We start from the raw sequence: 18,163 nt of genomic DNA, 5'->3' as shown, positions 1-18,163 counted from the left end.
ATTTTTGGAAGGCCCTGTTGCCCCCACGGGGAATCGGGGCCTACACGACAGCGACAGGTTGAAACGTGGTGATTAACGAGAACATACATTTTGGAGCCGGATGGAAATTCCTGATTAAACTTGGACTATCATATATGCTTGATTTACGGAGTTTAGACTTCAAATTGGGCCGGTTTTGGTAAAGTGCCAAATCCTTCAAAATTGGAGGGATCCTTCCAAGTTTGGGTGTGGTAGGGGCATTTGGTATATGCACTTTTGGCAGTGCCAAATCCTGGCTAACTGTCTAGTTCTTTAATTTTGGCACTTTCGAATCTACTCTAGATTTTGGTACGGTTTCTAACCATTGGTATCATTCCAAAGTCTGTTAAATTTTAAGGTTTTTGACCATTGGTTTCATTCCAATTTCTACTAAGTTACGTAAAAGAAATTCAAGACACATTTTGGTAGCAATCTAAAATGCCCTCAATTTTCGTGCTTTTGCATACTCTCCCATATATCAAAATATAGCTACTTTTAAATTCAAATTTAAATATAATTATTTTTCTTTGTAACTATCTTATCATTTCAAGCAATCACACTATTTCCCATTTATTCTCTTCACCTACTTTTACATCTAAACCAATCATGAATTAATGATATTCCTCACTTCAATATTAAGTCATTAAGCCTTTCAACATAAGGTCCTACATTTGTTCAAAAATATAATAACATTTGGCTCTTATAATTTGCCCTAAAATATAACTTTCACCCCTAAAGTCCCTCTCATACTTTCTATTCTCAATCAATCATAACATTTTTTATTTAATTTCGCCAACCTTTAGAAATTCTTATATTTGGGACGGAGACTATTTTGTCTCTATATTGGAGCATACTTTGTAGACTATGTAAAAGTTCATGGATGTAAGAAGAATGAATTCCTATATGTAGACAATTTCTGAAGGCAAACGTTGAAATAAAACCAATAGGTATTTCCAGCAACTAAGCTTGCCCATAATATTGTAACAATCTCCTGAGACTTTGCTAATATTTAATTAAAAGGTAAAAAGGCACAACAAAGAAGCTTTAAAACTTCTTAAGATTAGTATAATTCAAAGTTTCAAATTCCAAAGCTAGCGGAATATTTTTTTTTATCCGGAAGGACATGAATGCAGTTTGCAAGATGTTAATAAGCATCCGCTAGTTCCGTTGTCCTTTACATATGCACATTTCACATATACAACTTCTAGCTAAATCTGTTTTGACAGATCTGGACATCTCTAGTATATTGCAATATTAGGTAGTGGCCGAGTTAAAAACTGAAAGGAAAACTACTATACACTTTAATGTTATAAGTTATTCATATTATTCTACTGTCGAATATGTACAGAAGTTGTCATCATTGTTCGCAAACTTCTCAATCAATATTTCCATTGTTTTCTTGTACATCGGCATGTAATGGTCATTGATCATGGTATTGGATAAACGGATTTTGCTGTAAAGATCCCTTGGGGTCTCGTATATTCCCACACTGCACTCATCAGTAGCAACTGGATCATCAGGACAAGAATCTGCAGGAGGCATGGCAACCATGTGCATGATTCTACCGGGTGGGTAGAATTGCTGCCTCTCCAAACTATCAGATGAATAGGGTTGCCTATCCTCTACGTTTTTAAGGACAGCACTTTCCTCCTCCATTATTTCCTTGGCAGCAGCTGCTTCTTCCTGCCTGGTCTGTGCCTCCACTTCAGCCTGCCGATCCAGGTCCTTCTCGAACTCAAACCACATCTCACCTTCAGTTATTTCTTCTTCTGCATGCTCCCTAGAGGCTTCATTCTCACTCAGAAGAGCCTCTTCTTCTGTTTCCTCGTGAACTGAAACACTATCTGCAGTATACTGCAGCTCCTCCATGATTTTGGTGCCGCGCTGTTCTAAAACATAGGACTCTGAATTAGCTGTAGATGTGACGTGGGTTTCTGCAGTTATTTCCTCTTTAGTGCTTGCAGCTACTACAACACCTCGACGGCGTGCACCCATGCATGACCATGAAGAAAATGCTGACCTACTCCTAGCGACAGCCTGTGCAACATTTTGTGCCTGTTTCATCACAACCTGCAACAAAATATTCATCAAAAAGGTTGGAACAGCTCTCTGGGTTTGGCAGATAGGAAATTCTACATGATTGTTTGACAGAAAGCTATATCACAAATCAGGAATTTTTCATGCACTGATTATTTGAATGGTGTCCTTGAGTGGTTCTAGTTTATTTCAAAGAGTCCTGTCAAACCTCATAGTGCTTGTCCTGACAATATAAAACCATCAAGGTACAAACATGGCTCTAGATCCTAACACTTTCTCGCTTACCAAAAAATCATTATGCTGTACGTAATATTAATTCATGTAAATATTACATTTTAACAGCTTTTAGCTTAAATATTTTACCTGAGTTTTGCTTGAAACAGGTCGTAGAAGTGCACCAGCACCTGCAACCCTATCTCTGGCACCAGAAAAAGATTGCAGGCGCGTTCCTATAGCAGTAGCAGACCGGTAAACAACATTTAGGAAGCGTGTCTGCTGTATCTGATCCCTCAGATCATTCAGCCATGAAGATGCTGTTACCTGGATTAGGGATAAGACAGAAGGATTAGAGGCAGTGATTTTCGTTGCTGCTATTTTGAAAAGGGAGAGCATGCCATTATTTATTCTACCCATGTTTACGGATTCGGTTCATTTAAATGGACCACAAAAATAACATTACATAAATATAACAAATCACATACTCCCCACAAAACAATAGAACCATATTGGGAAACACATTACCATAGAGATCACCTATAGGGAATAATAGCACATGATGAAATGGAGCTACCTCTGAACGGAGATCATCTATAGATGAAGTTGATACAGTGGGAACCAGATCAGCACCATTGACAATAGTTCTCACAAAGTGCTTGCCTGATTCTGCTAACTCCCAGGTCATGCATGAAGCTGACCAAAGAAATAACTGTTACTAATTGCTCAAATCAATCGAATTCGAATGCATATCAAGCTACGTTTTTATACCTGGAGCAAAGGCAACACAAGTTGTTGAGGATAACTCCTGGTGTTCTCTCAGAATGTAGGTCAGTAATGCAGCAGTACCACCACCTAATGAATGGCCAACAACCTGACAGAATCACAGAAGAAAATCAACTATTATTAAAACTAGTAGGGGACTATATGGATCATTGAGGCATAACATGAAGTTTCCATATTTCATAAGCTGTGTTTGGAGGAGAAGATTGGGAACTCCCCCCAGCACAGGAAACAGAACGGAGGGATTATCATTGAGACATAACATGAAGTTTCCATATTCATAAGCAGTGTTTGGAAAAGGTTGGGAACTTCTCCCCCCAGCACAGGAAACAGAACAACGTATTAGCTAAAACAATTGAAAATGGATTAATATGATTTTTTAAAGCAACTTTCCTACATAAAGTTTTTGCCAATAATGCACCGTTTAGCAATTCAGGAAACACACACATAGAGAACGAGAGTAGAAGTTGGAAAAAGGAGAAAATAGCACCCTAGTAAGTGTAGGAACAATTTCAGTTTTGTAATTCTTTATTGACCTAAAAATATGTCTGATAACGAGAGAGGAAAATTGACTTGAATCACATGTTCAAATTGATAGTAATGGTAAGTTCATAGAATGCCGTGGCACACAATTTATGCCTAGAGCATTTTATCAACCGCATAGAAAATTCATTAACAATTAACTAGGTTTATTGAAAGCAATGAAAAATTATCATGAGCTAATTTCAAAGGGCAAGCATTACTCAGAGGTATTATCAATTATTGAGTTCTGAAACCATGAACCAACGAAAAGAAGTGTGTACCCTGATTTGGTAGTCTGGGCATTGACTGACTGCTTGACAGAGGCATGGTGTTATACTTCTTGCAATCCAGCGAGCTGCTGCAACCATTCCACAATGTGCATATCCCAACACTAACTTGCTGACACCACCTTCATCTAAAAGTGAGTGGTGAAATGGTACTACAGCACCAGTAGCAGCAGTCAATGTGTCTTTCATACTATGTGTTCCACGAATCAACACAAGGAAGGATTTGGTGCATTCATCACGCAGGATTGTATGAGCAGGCTTCAAAATCTGTAGGTATAGTAAATCAGGAATTGAGAAAAAATACAAGGCATATGCAATTATATCCTTGTTTAGTCTAAACTATAAAAGATCGTACTTCAATAAATGAAGAGAAAGTAACTGCTACTTACTCACCCCTGCCTTAGGTTCCTCAATGAGAACATCATCTCGCGAAAAGCCTGCTAATTCCAGGAAGACTGGAAATGGTTTCTTAGAGAAAAGAAAACACAAGTCAATTAGTCGTCTCAGAACAATAAGTTCTTCCATTATTGCAGGCCCTTTCAGTTCAATGCAGTTGCTTCCAGCATATACACTAGCCACATGTACATTTCCCTGAAAAGCAACCCAAAAAAGATGATCTGTCATAAGTTACATAGACACCAAATGCTTGTATGATATACCATGATGAAACTAAATTTGCACTCAACAATCAGTATTTGCACACGAGAAGGAACAATCCATAAGCTTCAATTTCCTTTGTTGAGTTACGTGAGTAGCAATTCAACTCTTGATCCCTCCGGATGAAAATTTCATCTCACAACCATAACCATCTCTATAGCGAAACCATTCAGAGGAATGCCTCTAGTTACTTATGAAAACATACCATGTTCATCTATTTGGTAGTAAGCATTAAGCAGCTTGGGAGACACCATAGTTGCAAGCAATCCTCCCTGCCGTGGGCTTGCCAAAGAGAAGTTTTACCCAGAAAACCAAACTATTCTCTAGTCTCAACCTTCAACAATCAACATAACTTAGTACTACATAAATTCTACTAGAAAGTACTACATAAACTCTAGAACTATGCGACCCAGTACAAACCCCACCAGCTTCAGACACACAATTTTGCAATTTCCAATGGGTAAAGGGAACAATCAACACCGACTTCGCGGTTTTACACGCCAATTTCTACTTGCAACCTAAGCGTACCAAGCTCGTACAGTTCTACCCCAAGCCTGCCTCCCCTAACCAGCAACGCAGCACTCCGGCTTCGGAGAAGCAATTCGAACACCAGAACCGCCATTTCAGATCCAGAACAAATCTGCCGCGTTTCTCTGGGATTCGAGCAGACCAAGCAAACGAGAAGGCTGATTAAAGACAGACGAAGGGGAATCCTCTCTCACCTGACGGCGCATGAGGTACTTGATCCCGAACGCGAGGTCCCCGATGGGCCATTTCCCGAGCGTCTCAGAGTAGGTGAACCGCAGCGTCTCCGCCAGCGTGCCCACCGCTTCGATCCACGTCGCCGGCGGCTGCGCCGGGCGCTTCGCCACCCGGCCCCTCCGCCTCTTCCCCGCTCCACTCCCTCCTCCTCCTCCTCCCCCTCCGCCGGCGGCGTCCTCCTGGCCCAACCGCCTGCTCAGCACGAAATACAGCACCATCGCCGCGCCCACCGCCGTCGCCATCGTGGCCGTCCCCATGGATCTCTTCAACAGGAGGGGCTAGCTACACACCGCATGGATCCCTCCCCGGGAAGAGGCGAGCGGCCGCGGGAGGCACTCGCCCTCGCGCGAGCAGAGCCCGTCCGGTTTTGCTTCGCCGCACCGCGTCCGCGTCTAGATGAAATCTGCAGCTGCACTACAGGGTGCAGCTGATTAACACCAGGAGATGGCCTGTCACTGTACGCCTACCAAATTAGGGCGGTTAATGCCTATTAGCACCCACGTATTTTCGTTTATGTTTATAAGCTAAAATTTAATTTTTAACCTTAAATTTAGAATTAATTTTAGGTTTTTTTTATCAGACTGTATTTTCTAATATTGTTTTAAAATCGCTAAAAATACGTATGTAAAATTTTTATTAATAAATTATTTTCCTATTACAAATATGATGTTTGGTTTTTTCTACTCCCTCCATTTCCTCCATTTCATTAAGTCTTTCTAACATTACTTAGATTTATATAGATATTAATGAATATATATATATATAAAAATTATATATTTATCCATAAATAAATCTAGACAAGACTGAAAAGAATTACAATATGGAACGGAGGTAATACTAATCATTTAGACAATTAGCCCTGGTTGTGCTACTGATCATAGTGGATTGGAAAGTGGGGAAGAAAGGAACAGCAAATACTGACGTCTACGCGAGTAGTAGGAGGGAAATTGAGAAAGGGATAAACAAGATATGCTGTTTTTGTCGGCGAATATTTCCAATAGCTTTGCCTAGCTACAGGATAATCCATTAGATAGTAGTGGCGTACGCATAAATTTGTTTTTTTCTTTCTTTTCGTTACTCCTTTCATTTTAGCGTCTTGGAGTTGTTCAACGGAGGTTTGATCATGGGATAGGACAATTCGTGTTTTATTGAATAGAATGATTTGTACTGCTTCTTTGTTTGATGAGCGAGCAGGGATAGAAAAATTAGTAGTAAATATTAAATAATAATTAAAAATAAATTAGTTATTAGTTTATTATTGATTCTACCGTAGTTATTCTAATTAACAGCAAATATACAAATTATCCCTAATCAAAGCTAATCTTAAAATATAGTCAATAGTTAATAACAAAACATGATAATTATTAGTATTAGTTACTAATGATATTATTACCAAGGGTGGATTGCCTATTCGGTCAAATTGGCCATATCACTGTCTATCCAATATATTTTGAGTAATATTCTCTGGATAACGACTGGCTCTGTTCTAAACTAATTAAATATTTAGCACACTTTTCAACTGTTAAATAGTGTGTTTCGTAAAAAAATTATGTACAGAGGTTTTTTATAAATTCAAACAAATCCGTTTTTAATTTTTAAATATTTAATTCTGATTAATCATACACTAGTCATATTTTCTATTTTCCCTATAAGGGTTACGTTCTTTTTCAAAGATTTTTCGTTGCCTTTTGCTCGTTCGCTTTTCGGACTTAAAAAAGCTTATATATAAAAGTTTATCATCTTATATTTTAAAAATATAATTTTTAATTTTCTTGTAGTTAATTTCATCATTTATACTATTAAATATGTATCGCAAAAGTCAGAAAATCTTTTATATTCCTGTTCATCTCTAAAACGAACATATCCAAGATACTTTGGCCCATTATGCCCATGCTCGGACCTGTACGGAGGTTGGGATGACAATGGTGGCAATTTTCCGCGCATGGAAAGCCTCTCTAGGGGGTGTTGGTGTTGTTCTGGTCCGTACATACGGGGAAAAATCGAGTAAACAAATTGGTCGAGCTCACTATATCCCTCCTCTTTTTAGGGTAGCTATTTATTTTCCAGTTTGAAATCTTTTTTCAAGAACCAAACACTATAAAAATATTGGCAACCATATCATGTTTAATTTAAGAGCAATTTTATCATCCTTGAGAAGGTACCAAGAGATACCACTGTTTTCTATATTTTTAAAAATTTGGTACCTCTTGGTACCGGTATCTTAGGTCCTAGAAAATATCAAATTTTACATAGAAAAGAGTGGTACCTCATGATACCTACTCAAGAATGAAAAAAACTCTTAATTTAATCTATCCAACCAAACACACCCTTACATATTCTATAGTTAATTATCCATGTTAAGTGTTGCTAAATGAATTTTATTCATACCTGTAATTAATAGCATAAGAAACAATAACCTCCGTGTAAAAATCTAGTAGTTGTCAGGGGGTGGTGGGTGGTGGTGAATCTACCGTCTATCCATCACCGACTCTCCTATTTTTAAAAGGAAAAAATAACTGAGACATATATATCAAACTAGTTTATTAATTCTACTTTAATAACATGCTAATGATATTTTTAATAAAATTCCGTTGTAGCACATGGACAATATGCTAGTGATATATAAAATCTAGAGCTGGAATATAGAATATTCCTAAAAATCTTTATTAGAAGGACAAGTGTACTACATGTTTTAGTGTAACAGTTCTTGGGAGGTGGGGAGGTGATTTAGGAAAGACGGATAAGTAATTCATAGTAATGGATGTTGTCTGCCGCATGCAAGCGTAAGGAAGGAAACGATGGGGATAATTACCAAGGTCTGTCCCTTATGACACATGCTCCTAATATCCTCAATATGTCACTTGCCAACCAACAAGTGGATAGGTCGTTGTTGTTGGTTGTCTCCACCATTAGGCCTCACCCAGTGCAACCTGATAGAAGAAGGGACGAGAGGTGCCTCATCTGTGTTTGATGTTATCTATATTGGTCTCGGTCTCCATTGGTCAGGCTACTCATCTTTCGAACAAAATTCATCGATTTGGTTTTGATGGAGGGTTCAGAGGATATCTAACCACTCATCACATTAGAGGTCTTGCTCAGCTATACCTATTGGGCTATGGTATGTAGAGGTGATCGCCACCAAAAACCTTGATTCGATCGTAATCGAGGAAGTTCGAATCATGGTACGTTCGTTATGTGATGAATGCCGTAGAGTCAAACATGGCCACAAAGGCTACCGATGGAGGCACTTTTCATGACCAACAGGTAGGAACAGTGCAGGATGCGACGTCCTTGGTGTTAGTGGCAAAATCTAAATGAACGGTTGATTTATCACTTAATTACTCTTTATCTTTGTCTCGGTCTCACATTAGCTGTCGGTAGTTATACGTATGAAATTCATTTTGACATAACCATCGGCCACTGATTCCTGAGATTTTATTTCCTAGTTCGAAATAGACAATGACTTTGTGCAACTTGCAAACAACTTAGCAGAGATCACGATTGTATAGATTTTGGTAACCATAAATAAAGGTTTAGCAATAATTGTTATCTTTATTTTTAGGCTAGTGTTTATTTGTTTTTAATCAACATATAATTTGTAATTTGCATTTTCTCATTTTTCCACTTGTATAATAATTGGATGCAACTTCCTTTTAAGGAAATGCGGAAATAAATTTCATTCTTAAAAAATAACACAGATATTTACGAATCCCATCTTATAAATATAGCAGGAAAGATCGTAGGTATACGTCAAATAACTAAGCCTATAACACTCGAACATTAGATTTGTACCAATTGTATATTGAAACGTAGAAAGTGTGCAAGTTAAAGCCACAGAGCATGCATGGTTTTCGCTAAGAGGTGGTGTGCACACAAGATATATGCAGGGACGAACCCTTTAAGCTTGCAAATGGCTCTTTTTAAACATTTTTCCTTCTATATCATTAAACGAACAGACAGTGCTCCTGCTATTTTCAACATATACTGTTTTCCTTGAGCCGATGACTCCAGAAATCCAGAATACGTTTTAGGTACACATTTTCTTAGAATTGCGGTCTTCATACGTCATAAAATTTTAACTTACTAAATATGCTATAATGTATAGAACTATATAACACAAGATAAGATGGATCCCACTATGTTAGAAAAATATTATCTTCTTCAACTTTTTATAACGTGAGCCAATAAGACAACAACCCACTCCAACTAAAATTAGTTTTCTAATTTAAGCACCAGTTCCCCAAACAAGCAACAGGTGCTTAGAATTTCTAGCCTAACACCTATGCTTCAATGTATAGCACTTTATCCTTTTGTTTCTCTTTCCTCAATGCACTTACTTAGTAAATACATTGGAGCTGCCCTTATGCTCACTGTGCTAGGTGACAGCCTCAATTTTTTCTCTTTTCTACTTAGGTTTATAAACTAAAATTTAAATTTTTAAACTTAGATTTAGAGTTGATTTCGGGATTTCTCAACATATTTTATTTTTTATGCTTGACTTTAGTTAATCACTAAGAATATATATATATATATGCTATTTTATAAATTATTTTTTATTTACAAATATATTATTTGATTTTTCAAAAAAACCAAACAATCACCGTTTGATTTTGATGGAAGTATCAGCAAAATCGAGCCGGCCAGGGCAACTTGTGCCTACTTCGAGCCCTCGTACCGCCGCTGACGCCGTTGAATCGCCACCCGCACCCGATTGCCGAGGTGTAACTTGGGAAACGGGCTAATTGCTTGCTCAAGTGACCAACCGGGCCGGTGTGGCGATGTCCTGAGATCCATTTCCTGGTCTGTATTGTGGTGAATTGGGCCGCTCCAAGCAATAGTTGGCTTTTCTGTATTTGGGAAAGGAATAAGTTCAATCCTGGTCCCTTAACTTTAACGGTGAGCTTTGATTTTCGTCCCTAAACTACGTACTAGATACAACATGTCCCTCAATTAATAAAACTAGTGTAGATGAGAACCCTCGGTGGTTTAGACGATGGTTTTGACTAACGTGACGCCTACGTGCCTGTTTTTACTTATTCTTGTTTTACACCATGTAACACTGAAAGCAAAACATAGAAAACTAAAAAATTTAAAAAAATATGGGATACCGACACCAGTTAGATAAAAAATAGTAGGACCCACCTATCAGCGGGTCCCATACTCCCCTCTATCCCCATAGAGTTTGCGTCGCCTCCTCTCTCCCCCTAGCCACCCTTGCTCACAAATTTTGTTTTATTTTTTAATTGTTAAATTTTGATTCATGTGCCATGTCAGATGAAGACCGAGTTAAATTAGCCGCGTAAGCGTCATGTTAGCTAAAACCATCGTCCAAACCGCATTGTGTTTTTTCAGCACAATTCTTGGTTGTAGTTGTAATGCCCAACCTTTTGTTGCTTTGTTCATGAACTCATTAGTAGAACCACAAAAAAAACTCATCGAGGCTGTTGTCGACGGAAGGTGTAGATATACTATTCAATGTGGTATGCAAACCCTGACAAAATTCCAAAATCCTCTAGTAAAATATGTTAGAGTTTATATATGTTGAATATGTGTACATAGTCGGTTAGTAATTAGGACTTAGAGTTAGTACTAGGTGTTAGGGTAGCAGTGGAGTCGGACTCTGTTCTAGATTCTCCTTTAAATAGGAAGACATACCTATTGTAACCGTACGAGGGCAGTAGCATAGGTAGACGTAGAGAGCGACCATCGACGACATACCTGATAAGCTATAATTATGTTGGAATCAGGGAGGAGCGTCTGTAATCAGTGGCATAGGGAGTAGGCTTGTCCGTATCTCGTTAACAAATATCACGTATCGCTATCGTTGTCAAGATTGGATCTTCTATGGTGATGGCTTCTGCGTGTAGCTACTGATGTCAGTCTCGGACTAGTTTTCTAACAAAACATTGTTTAGATTTGGTGTCAAGTGTCTTACAATATAGCTGACTATTCTTGGTTGGGTTCTCCTCTAGATGAAGACCATCAAAGTGTGTACCATGAGGAATATCCCATTGCAAGAAAATCAATTGATTCATTTGCCAATGGCAGACTATCGAACTATAGCACAACTAAAACTCTATCAAACTTCAATCTACTAGTCTGACAATAGTCTACAGAGCAGATATTCCTTGTCGTGACAACCGAAAGAAATGGATAGCCTAACATAACAGTTTGATCTATCATCGGCTTGAATTATCTTGTTTTAAGAAATAAGGGCATGTTCAAAGGTAGAGCCTATTATCGACTTTTATCTCATCCACGTCAACAAGAAGAACTTATTTTACAGTAAAACGAACAAAGATAGAGTCAGATATGGCTTCTTCATTAATGCAATAATATATTTTTTATTACGCTAGTTTTCCTTTTATCCACCTTTTTTCCTTTAATAAATGCTAAGGGTCGACTCTAAGCCATTGCTATGCATGACAACGACTTTTCTGTCTCCTTCACTCTCTTTCCTCCACGTCACCGAATTTATTTATGTGGCGATTGAGAGAGCCAGCTAATAATCACCTTTATACATGCCCTAAGAAAGCCATTGACTTCTCTTAAGCTTATCGGTAAAGAATTCCCTCTTTCTCGTGGACCTATTACGCACTTTCCATCGTGTCATCATGGAAGTAAAGAGCGAGCTTATAAGCCAAAGAGGTGCAAACTCGATCGAGTATACTGTATACTTCTTGACAAAAAAGAGTATACTGTATACTGCTCTATCACCATGTATCTTGCTCAAGTTCGAGCATACTGCTGATCTGCACCATGTATCTTAGCTCACTCGAGTTGGACCTGATGTGGTTGATCTGAAAACTTGCCTTCACACAGAAATTTTATGCACCTTAGCTTATTTCTGCATATATGCCAGATAAAATCTCCCCTGCAGTATTACACTGTTATTCATCGTTGCTTACTGTACTCTGTACTATATAGTACTACTACTTGAAACACCCACTCCATGATGAACTGGAATATAATGGATCCCATTTGCTGTGTCTATCTGAACTGAAATCTGGAATTCTGTTTAGCAAACGGCATGATTAGAATCATGATGAAAATTTTGCTTCTTTGGATGTATATATACCAGTTTGTTCTCCTAGCAAGCTAAAAATTCCTCGTGTTTTTGCCAGATCCCCAGAGTCCAGAAGATAAGATCTCTAAATATATGCGATGCAAATTAAATCAGACGTGCATATTTCAAAGAGAATACAAAAAAGTCTATTCCCAACACAGGACAAAGTTTGGACTTCGCCAGGAAATACCGTGACATCTCTACCACACTTCCTTTCAGTACACATCATATAAACAGGACCACAGCTTTGTCAGATTCTCTTGAGGTGCAGTGGACGGGTGGTAAGAAAAAAAATAAAAATAAAATACTGGTGATTGCCAGGGAAAATCATCTCCCACTACTACAAGTTAAGCATCTTATTATTGTTCCCCTTTCCTTATCTTACACCCCTCTTAATTACTATATATCTTACAGAAATCACATGATACAATACACTGATCTTAATTAACATGCACTAACTGAATTTACTCCTTGACAGCTCCATGTTTTGCAGCTACTAATTCTGCCACTGATCTTAGGTTAGTTAATTAAGCTATGTTGCATGCATTAGGGTTCTCGTCGCTGAACATGGAGGTGATCTGGCTTCCATCTCCTTTCCCTCTACTACCAGCAGCTGCGTAGTAGTAGTAGTCATGGCTGCCGTAGTATCTGCCGCCCTCATGGTGGGCAGGAGAGCCCACGTAGCCGTACTCCGACACGTACGGGCTCGGCCTGTGGCTGTAGCTGTGCGCCGCCGTCGCGTAGTACGGCGCGGCGCCGCCGTAGCCGGCCATGGCGGTGGCGGCGTGCATGGAGTAGCCGCCGCTCGCCGGCCAGCTGTGCTCCCGGAGCTGCAGCCCGCGGTGCTGGTGGTCGTGGTCGTGGTCGTCGTGGCTGTACGGGTACGGGTAGTCGTGCACCATGTGTATCACGGTGGCGTCGGTGGCCGGTGGGGCCTGGTCGGCCGCCGCCGCAGCTTCCGGTGGCGCGGGCTCCGCTGCCGCCGCCGCCGCTGCTGCTTCCTCCTCCGGCGGAGGCGCGTCGGCGGGGGCGGGTTCGCCTTCGGCTGGAGGCGGCGCCACCGGGTCGGTGTGCGAGAAGATGGTCGGCACCCTCTTGGTCTTCCTGATGGCCTTGACGATCCTCTCCGGGTCGGCGATCCCGACCACCGTGACCTTCTGGTTTGCAGAATCTACGTACACGTCGCTTACACCTGCATGCATGCATGCACCAGAGGCGCCATTTCTATGATCACTTGTTTGAGATGACAGGTGTCAGGTGCATTCTGATCTTGATGTTCTCAGCTGAATGCAATATTTCAGAGAGTTTCAGATAGATGGATTTCTCTGAAGAAAAGAGTAGAATCCTGTACCATCAATTGCACGCAGGGTCTTCCTGATCTTGTGCTCGCAGCCATTGCAATCCATCCTTACATGAAGCTCCGTTATTCGCGGCGTCTGCAGGTACACAACACAGTTCAAGTCACAGGTACTTTAGTACAGCAAAACTCTGAATTAAACAGTGTGTGAAACCAACAAAAAAACAGATTCTTCAGGTTAATTCTGGAAATCATTGCGCTGACAGACCTCTGATTCTGAAGCCATCACTGAAGTTTTGAACTGGAGGGTTAGGCTGGGGCCGGCTAGATATATAGCTTCCTGAAGCTCGAGGTCCCTAATGGAGAGCTCCTAAGACCTTGCAGCAAGGCAGCTTGGAGCCATGGACCATGCGAGGAGTTGCATTTATATAATATAAGGGGGGTTGGAGAGATCAGAGATGGGAATATTTAGAGAGCAATTTGTGTGGGTCACCCAAGGAATCATTGGAAAGTGAAAAGAGGGGCCCTGTGGTTAAGTCCATCCTGGCATGAGCTCCTCTGCTTTTCCTTGTGTTGCAGTCGTACCAGCAAGTGGGTTTGCAAGGCCAATGTTGTCTCCATTGGTCTCATTTGCCGCATGGTTTCTAGAATTGGTGCCAGACCGGGTGTGGTTAATTTGGCTGGATATAAGAGTCCTTAATTTAGAGCATGTCCTCTATGGAAAATATTAGATGGGAGAGAAATTTGTGATCTGTTGTGATCTATTATATATTACACTGACTCTCGTGAGTCTATTTATAGGGTACATAAGAGATAAAAACTTGGAGTATAAGATAAATATTATATCGTATCTCTTTAAAATTTTATCTTTATCTTTAGAGTTTATATTAGACTCTGTTATCTCTAACCGTACGTATCTATATCTCTAACATTCTCCTCTAGATATGTCTGTACTTAAGCAGATCATTCATATTATATTATTCATATCATTTTCTAATATATTGAAATACTCTTCCTTTTAAGCAAATAATACTCGAGAAATAACTTTGCATCCTTATTTGAAGTGAGGAGAGAACCTCTAAATTTAAAGTTTCTCTCCTCACATATGGATAACAGGATGATGGCTAAAAATAGAGGATGTGTTGAGAAACTATTGGACCATATTTTTAACTGTTTGTCATCTATTTTATGGATAGATTATAAAATGGATGATCTATTTGACATGCACTTATAGCGGTGTTCAAAGCAGTGAGACTGTCTGTTTAAGCAAATAATACAATTATTTCTTATGGATATTGGTTGACTCAAAGGTTAAAGTTTATTTTGTCATTATTGAGAGTATATTTAGACCCGTGTTAGAAAAAAAAGATGACAAGGCAATTAGATCTTAATAAGAATAAGTGCATGTTTAGTTACAATGGTAATTCTATTAGTGCGTCGCTTGAACTATGTCAAATCATCATTTCTAGTAATCAACATGGGATAGGATATCATATATTTCTCAAACAACAATGGTTTTGAGTCTCATCATAATTGTTTTTTTTGCAGGGAAATGCAACAAAAAATGTCAACAATTTATTAAAAACATATAGATAGTGTATCAGGTGTTTGGCTTTTTCATGAAAAAAAGTCTACGGCATATTTGCAAATAAAAAATAATTTACGAATGAAATTTTTATATAGATGTTATTAGCAATCTAAAAGTAAAGGCTAAAAAAACTATAATAAAAAACTCCAGAACCAACTCTAAAATTAAGGTTGAAATTTATTTTTTTGGCTTATAAACATAAGCATAAGTGAAAAGATGAAGGTGTATATGTTTTTTTCCCATCATGTTTGGAGTTAGGAATACCACCTTATGTTAGTATAATGTGTGAAACAACTGTCAAATAATGGGACTGAGCTTAATTAATCAAGCAATCACACACAAATGCTTATAAGCGATCGGTTTCTCCATACACAATCGAGGATTTCATTGTCTTTAGCCAGAAAAATCAAAATAAATTCTCTTCTGGGTCTCTACTTAGGGATAACATTTTCCCCTATGAGGCGGGGATAGTTTGGCCCCGTGGAGGCAGTGGTAGATCTAGCCAACAATATTAGGGGGGTCTAAACAAGTTAGAGTTTTAGCCTCCCTTTCTATTGATCTTTGCCATAAATTTTAGGAGCGAGGGTTTTCGTGAGGCTCTAATGACTTTAACGGGGATAGCAGGGGCTCGAGACCCCGCCGCCCCCATGCCAAATCCGGCCCTGCGTGGGGACTCGGAGCCGGGGCCTCGGTTTTAGTGGCTTTATTAGGGGCAGGAGCGGGAGAGGGTTGATACCCGTGGGGGCTTTACTCTCTAGAAATACTCTCTACATGGGGTTGGTTTGTACAGATAGATTTTATCATCTATCTGGAGTTGCCATGTGGTATGCAATTGGGCACCCATTGATTAGAGTGCGGATGGTGGGAATATCCCCTGACCGGCCGGCCAATCTACAAGATAAAAGCATGAGAAGATAATATGTAGGTGGAGGCTCCTTTGGTCAAAAGAAGAGAGCTCTTTTGAGAGGTGGAGGATATCCACTCCTGAAGAATCCCCCTTGGCTAAAGAAAAAGATTTGTCTCTCTATGTGACCCTCATTAAACCTCATCCTATATTTCCTATTTGCTATATTTACACAAGACAAAATTTATGTGGCTTGAGGAGTACTTGTTATGGTAGAAAATTTCTGCAAGTTGGAGATGTCTGCCAGTAAATAAACAGTAAGACTTTGTTTTTGGGTATGGAAAAAAAGAGTTTGTTCTTCAGGCATGTAAGGCATGTATAGCTTTTCATTTATCAGTAACACTTTATAGCGATAGATCAACCAAAAGATCACATGATATTAATTTGCAGCACCTTTTATAATATTAATGTGCAGTACATTTTGTAAGGTAGCAGAAGGTAACACAAATTAATATATCCTGTAAGTACATTTAGTAAGGGATCCCATAATAGAAATTCATTTAGAAGGAATTATCCCACCAATAGCATCTCTTTTTAAGCAACAGTAATATGGCATCTGCCACCTATGCAAAAAAAAGATATATACAATCATTTCTTACTTGCTATGATGTTTATGCGAGCAGAAAGGGAAATTCTGCCTGAATTGGCTTTGCTAGGTTTACGCCATAAGTTCTTATTTTGGCAAGCTCGTCTGTCTAAGCTTGTCTCCTTTCATCTTTCATCTTTTTAGGGAAAAGAATCAAATGACACAGCAATATGTATGTCGTGCTTACTACTAGAAAATGGTTGCTGGGGTATGCTTATTATCAAACTTGCCAAGTAAAAAATCTATAGAAGCTTAAATGATAAAACCAAATCCTTCAGTCATTAATCAACTCCTCCCTTCGCTACCAAATATAAACATTCAATGGATTTAATTTTGTACCACAATATAAGCATTTTTACAATGATTCCTATTATTTTAATAATTTCAATGATTTCAGAGTCAATCAAATGTTTCGAAAGAGAATCTAACCAATTCAAAATATAACCTTTTGACATTTGCTTAATACTACATAATGCTTATATTTCATAAGAGAGTTAGTACATAATGGTCAGGTCATCATGTCAACCGTGAAGTGAAGGTCCAGATTGAGCACAACACAATGTGAGGAGAGCAAACTTCTCTTTTTCCAGTAATTTTACTGTCTTGAAGAAAGCTTGGAAAGTATCACCAGGTGGTACATTACTCCAATGCATCCAACCATGAACCATGCATGATCCGACCCATGAAAATGGCTTAAATATGGATGAAAAGTAACTCTACCATATTTCTTTCCATATCTTTTTGGAACTGAAAATGAATATGAATGCCCAGAATATGAAAGCAAAAAATGAATATTATCAAATACATATATGAAATACGAAGCGAAACAAATATAGCCATTAATATTTATCCGGACATGAAAACCCCTTTGATTGTGCTTCCAAAACAAAGGAAGAGATGTAAATAGTTCCTTTATCCAAACAAATAATATGCGTAAATACTATACACTGTCAGTTTTTTTTATTAAAAGACTTAATAAAAAGGAAGTTGTATCCTACTCATAATTAAGAATTTTATTTAATTAATTGTAAAATTAGTATATATATATATATATAACAAATATAATTGACATGGGCTCTTTTTTTAAGAATATGCTGTTACGCTAAAAATAATCGATTTATTTAATATATTATTACTTTTTTAATATTTGTATTATTAACCATAGTACAACATACCTTTTGCACCTAGTAACTATGGATAGCCACATAACATATTTTAAAAATGAAAATATTTGACAAATGAGTTAGATCAGAGATTTGCACCTAAAGTTTGAGATAATATTGGGTTTTTCCAAAAGCTATCCAAATAAGTATTTGGATAATTTTGGACCATTTTCCGTTTGCACTAGATACTGGTCTTTTTTATTCGTTTCTGTTTAGAAAAAGTGAATTTGTTTCCATTACCCATACTGTCTGAAATTATTCGAGTAATGATACGAGCATC

General features: G+C 38.5%; 2 protein-coding genes across 2 annotated transcripts; both read right to left on the bottom strand.

Annotated features, from left to right (window-relative positions):
• Window positions 1–1,063: 1,063 nt before the first annotated feature.
• Window positions 1,064–5,680, bottom strand: LOC102704188. The gene is made up of 7 exons (XM_006644054.3): window positions 5,240–5,680; window positions 4,254–4,451; window positions 3,855–4,127; window positions 3,040–3,142; window positions 2,846–2,964; window positions 2,419–2,595; window positions 1,064–2,088 (listed from the first exon to the last, which is right to left on the bottom strand). Exons 1-7 carry the CDS (start codon window positions 5,534–5,536, stop codon window positions 1,342–1,344), a joined length of 1,914 nt encoding a protein of 637 aa, XP_006644117.1. The 5' UTR covers window positions 5,537–5,680; the 3' UTR covers window positions 1,064–1,341.
• A 7,003-nt stretch (window positions 5,681–12,683) lies between these two features.
• Window positions 12,684–14,125, bottom strand: LOC102721605 (heavy metal-associated isoprenylated plant protein 6-like). Its single transcript, XM_040528275.1, has 3 exons — window positions 13,911–14,125; window positions 13,697–13,781; window positions 12,684–13,537 (listed from the first exon to the last, which is right to left on the bottom strand). The coding sequence occupies exons 1-3, from the start codon at window positions 13,926–13,928 to the stop codon at window positions 12,873–12,875; spliced, it is 768 nt and encodes a 255-aa protein (XP_040384209.1). The 5' UTR covers window positions 13,929–14,125; the 3' UTR covers window positions 12,684–12,872.
• Between the last annotated feature and the right edge of the window lie 4,038 nt (window positions 14,126–18,163).

Source organism: Oryza brachyantha, chromosome 1 (assembly GCF_000231095.2).
Source record: "Oryza brachyantha chromosome 1, ObraRS2, whole genome shotgun sequence".
NCBI classification, from domain to species: domain Eukaryota; kingdom Viridiplantae; phylum Streptophyta; class Magnoliopsida; order Poales; family Poaceae; genus Oryza; species Oryza brachyantha.
Note: the sequence above shows the minus strand (reverse complement) of the source record. Positions and strands in the feature narration are given on the sequence as shown.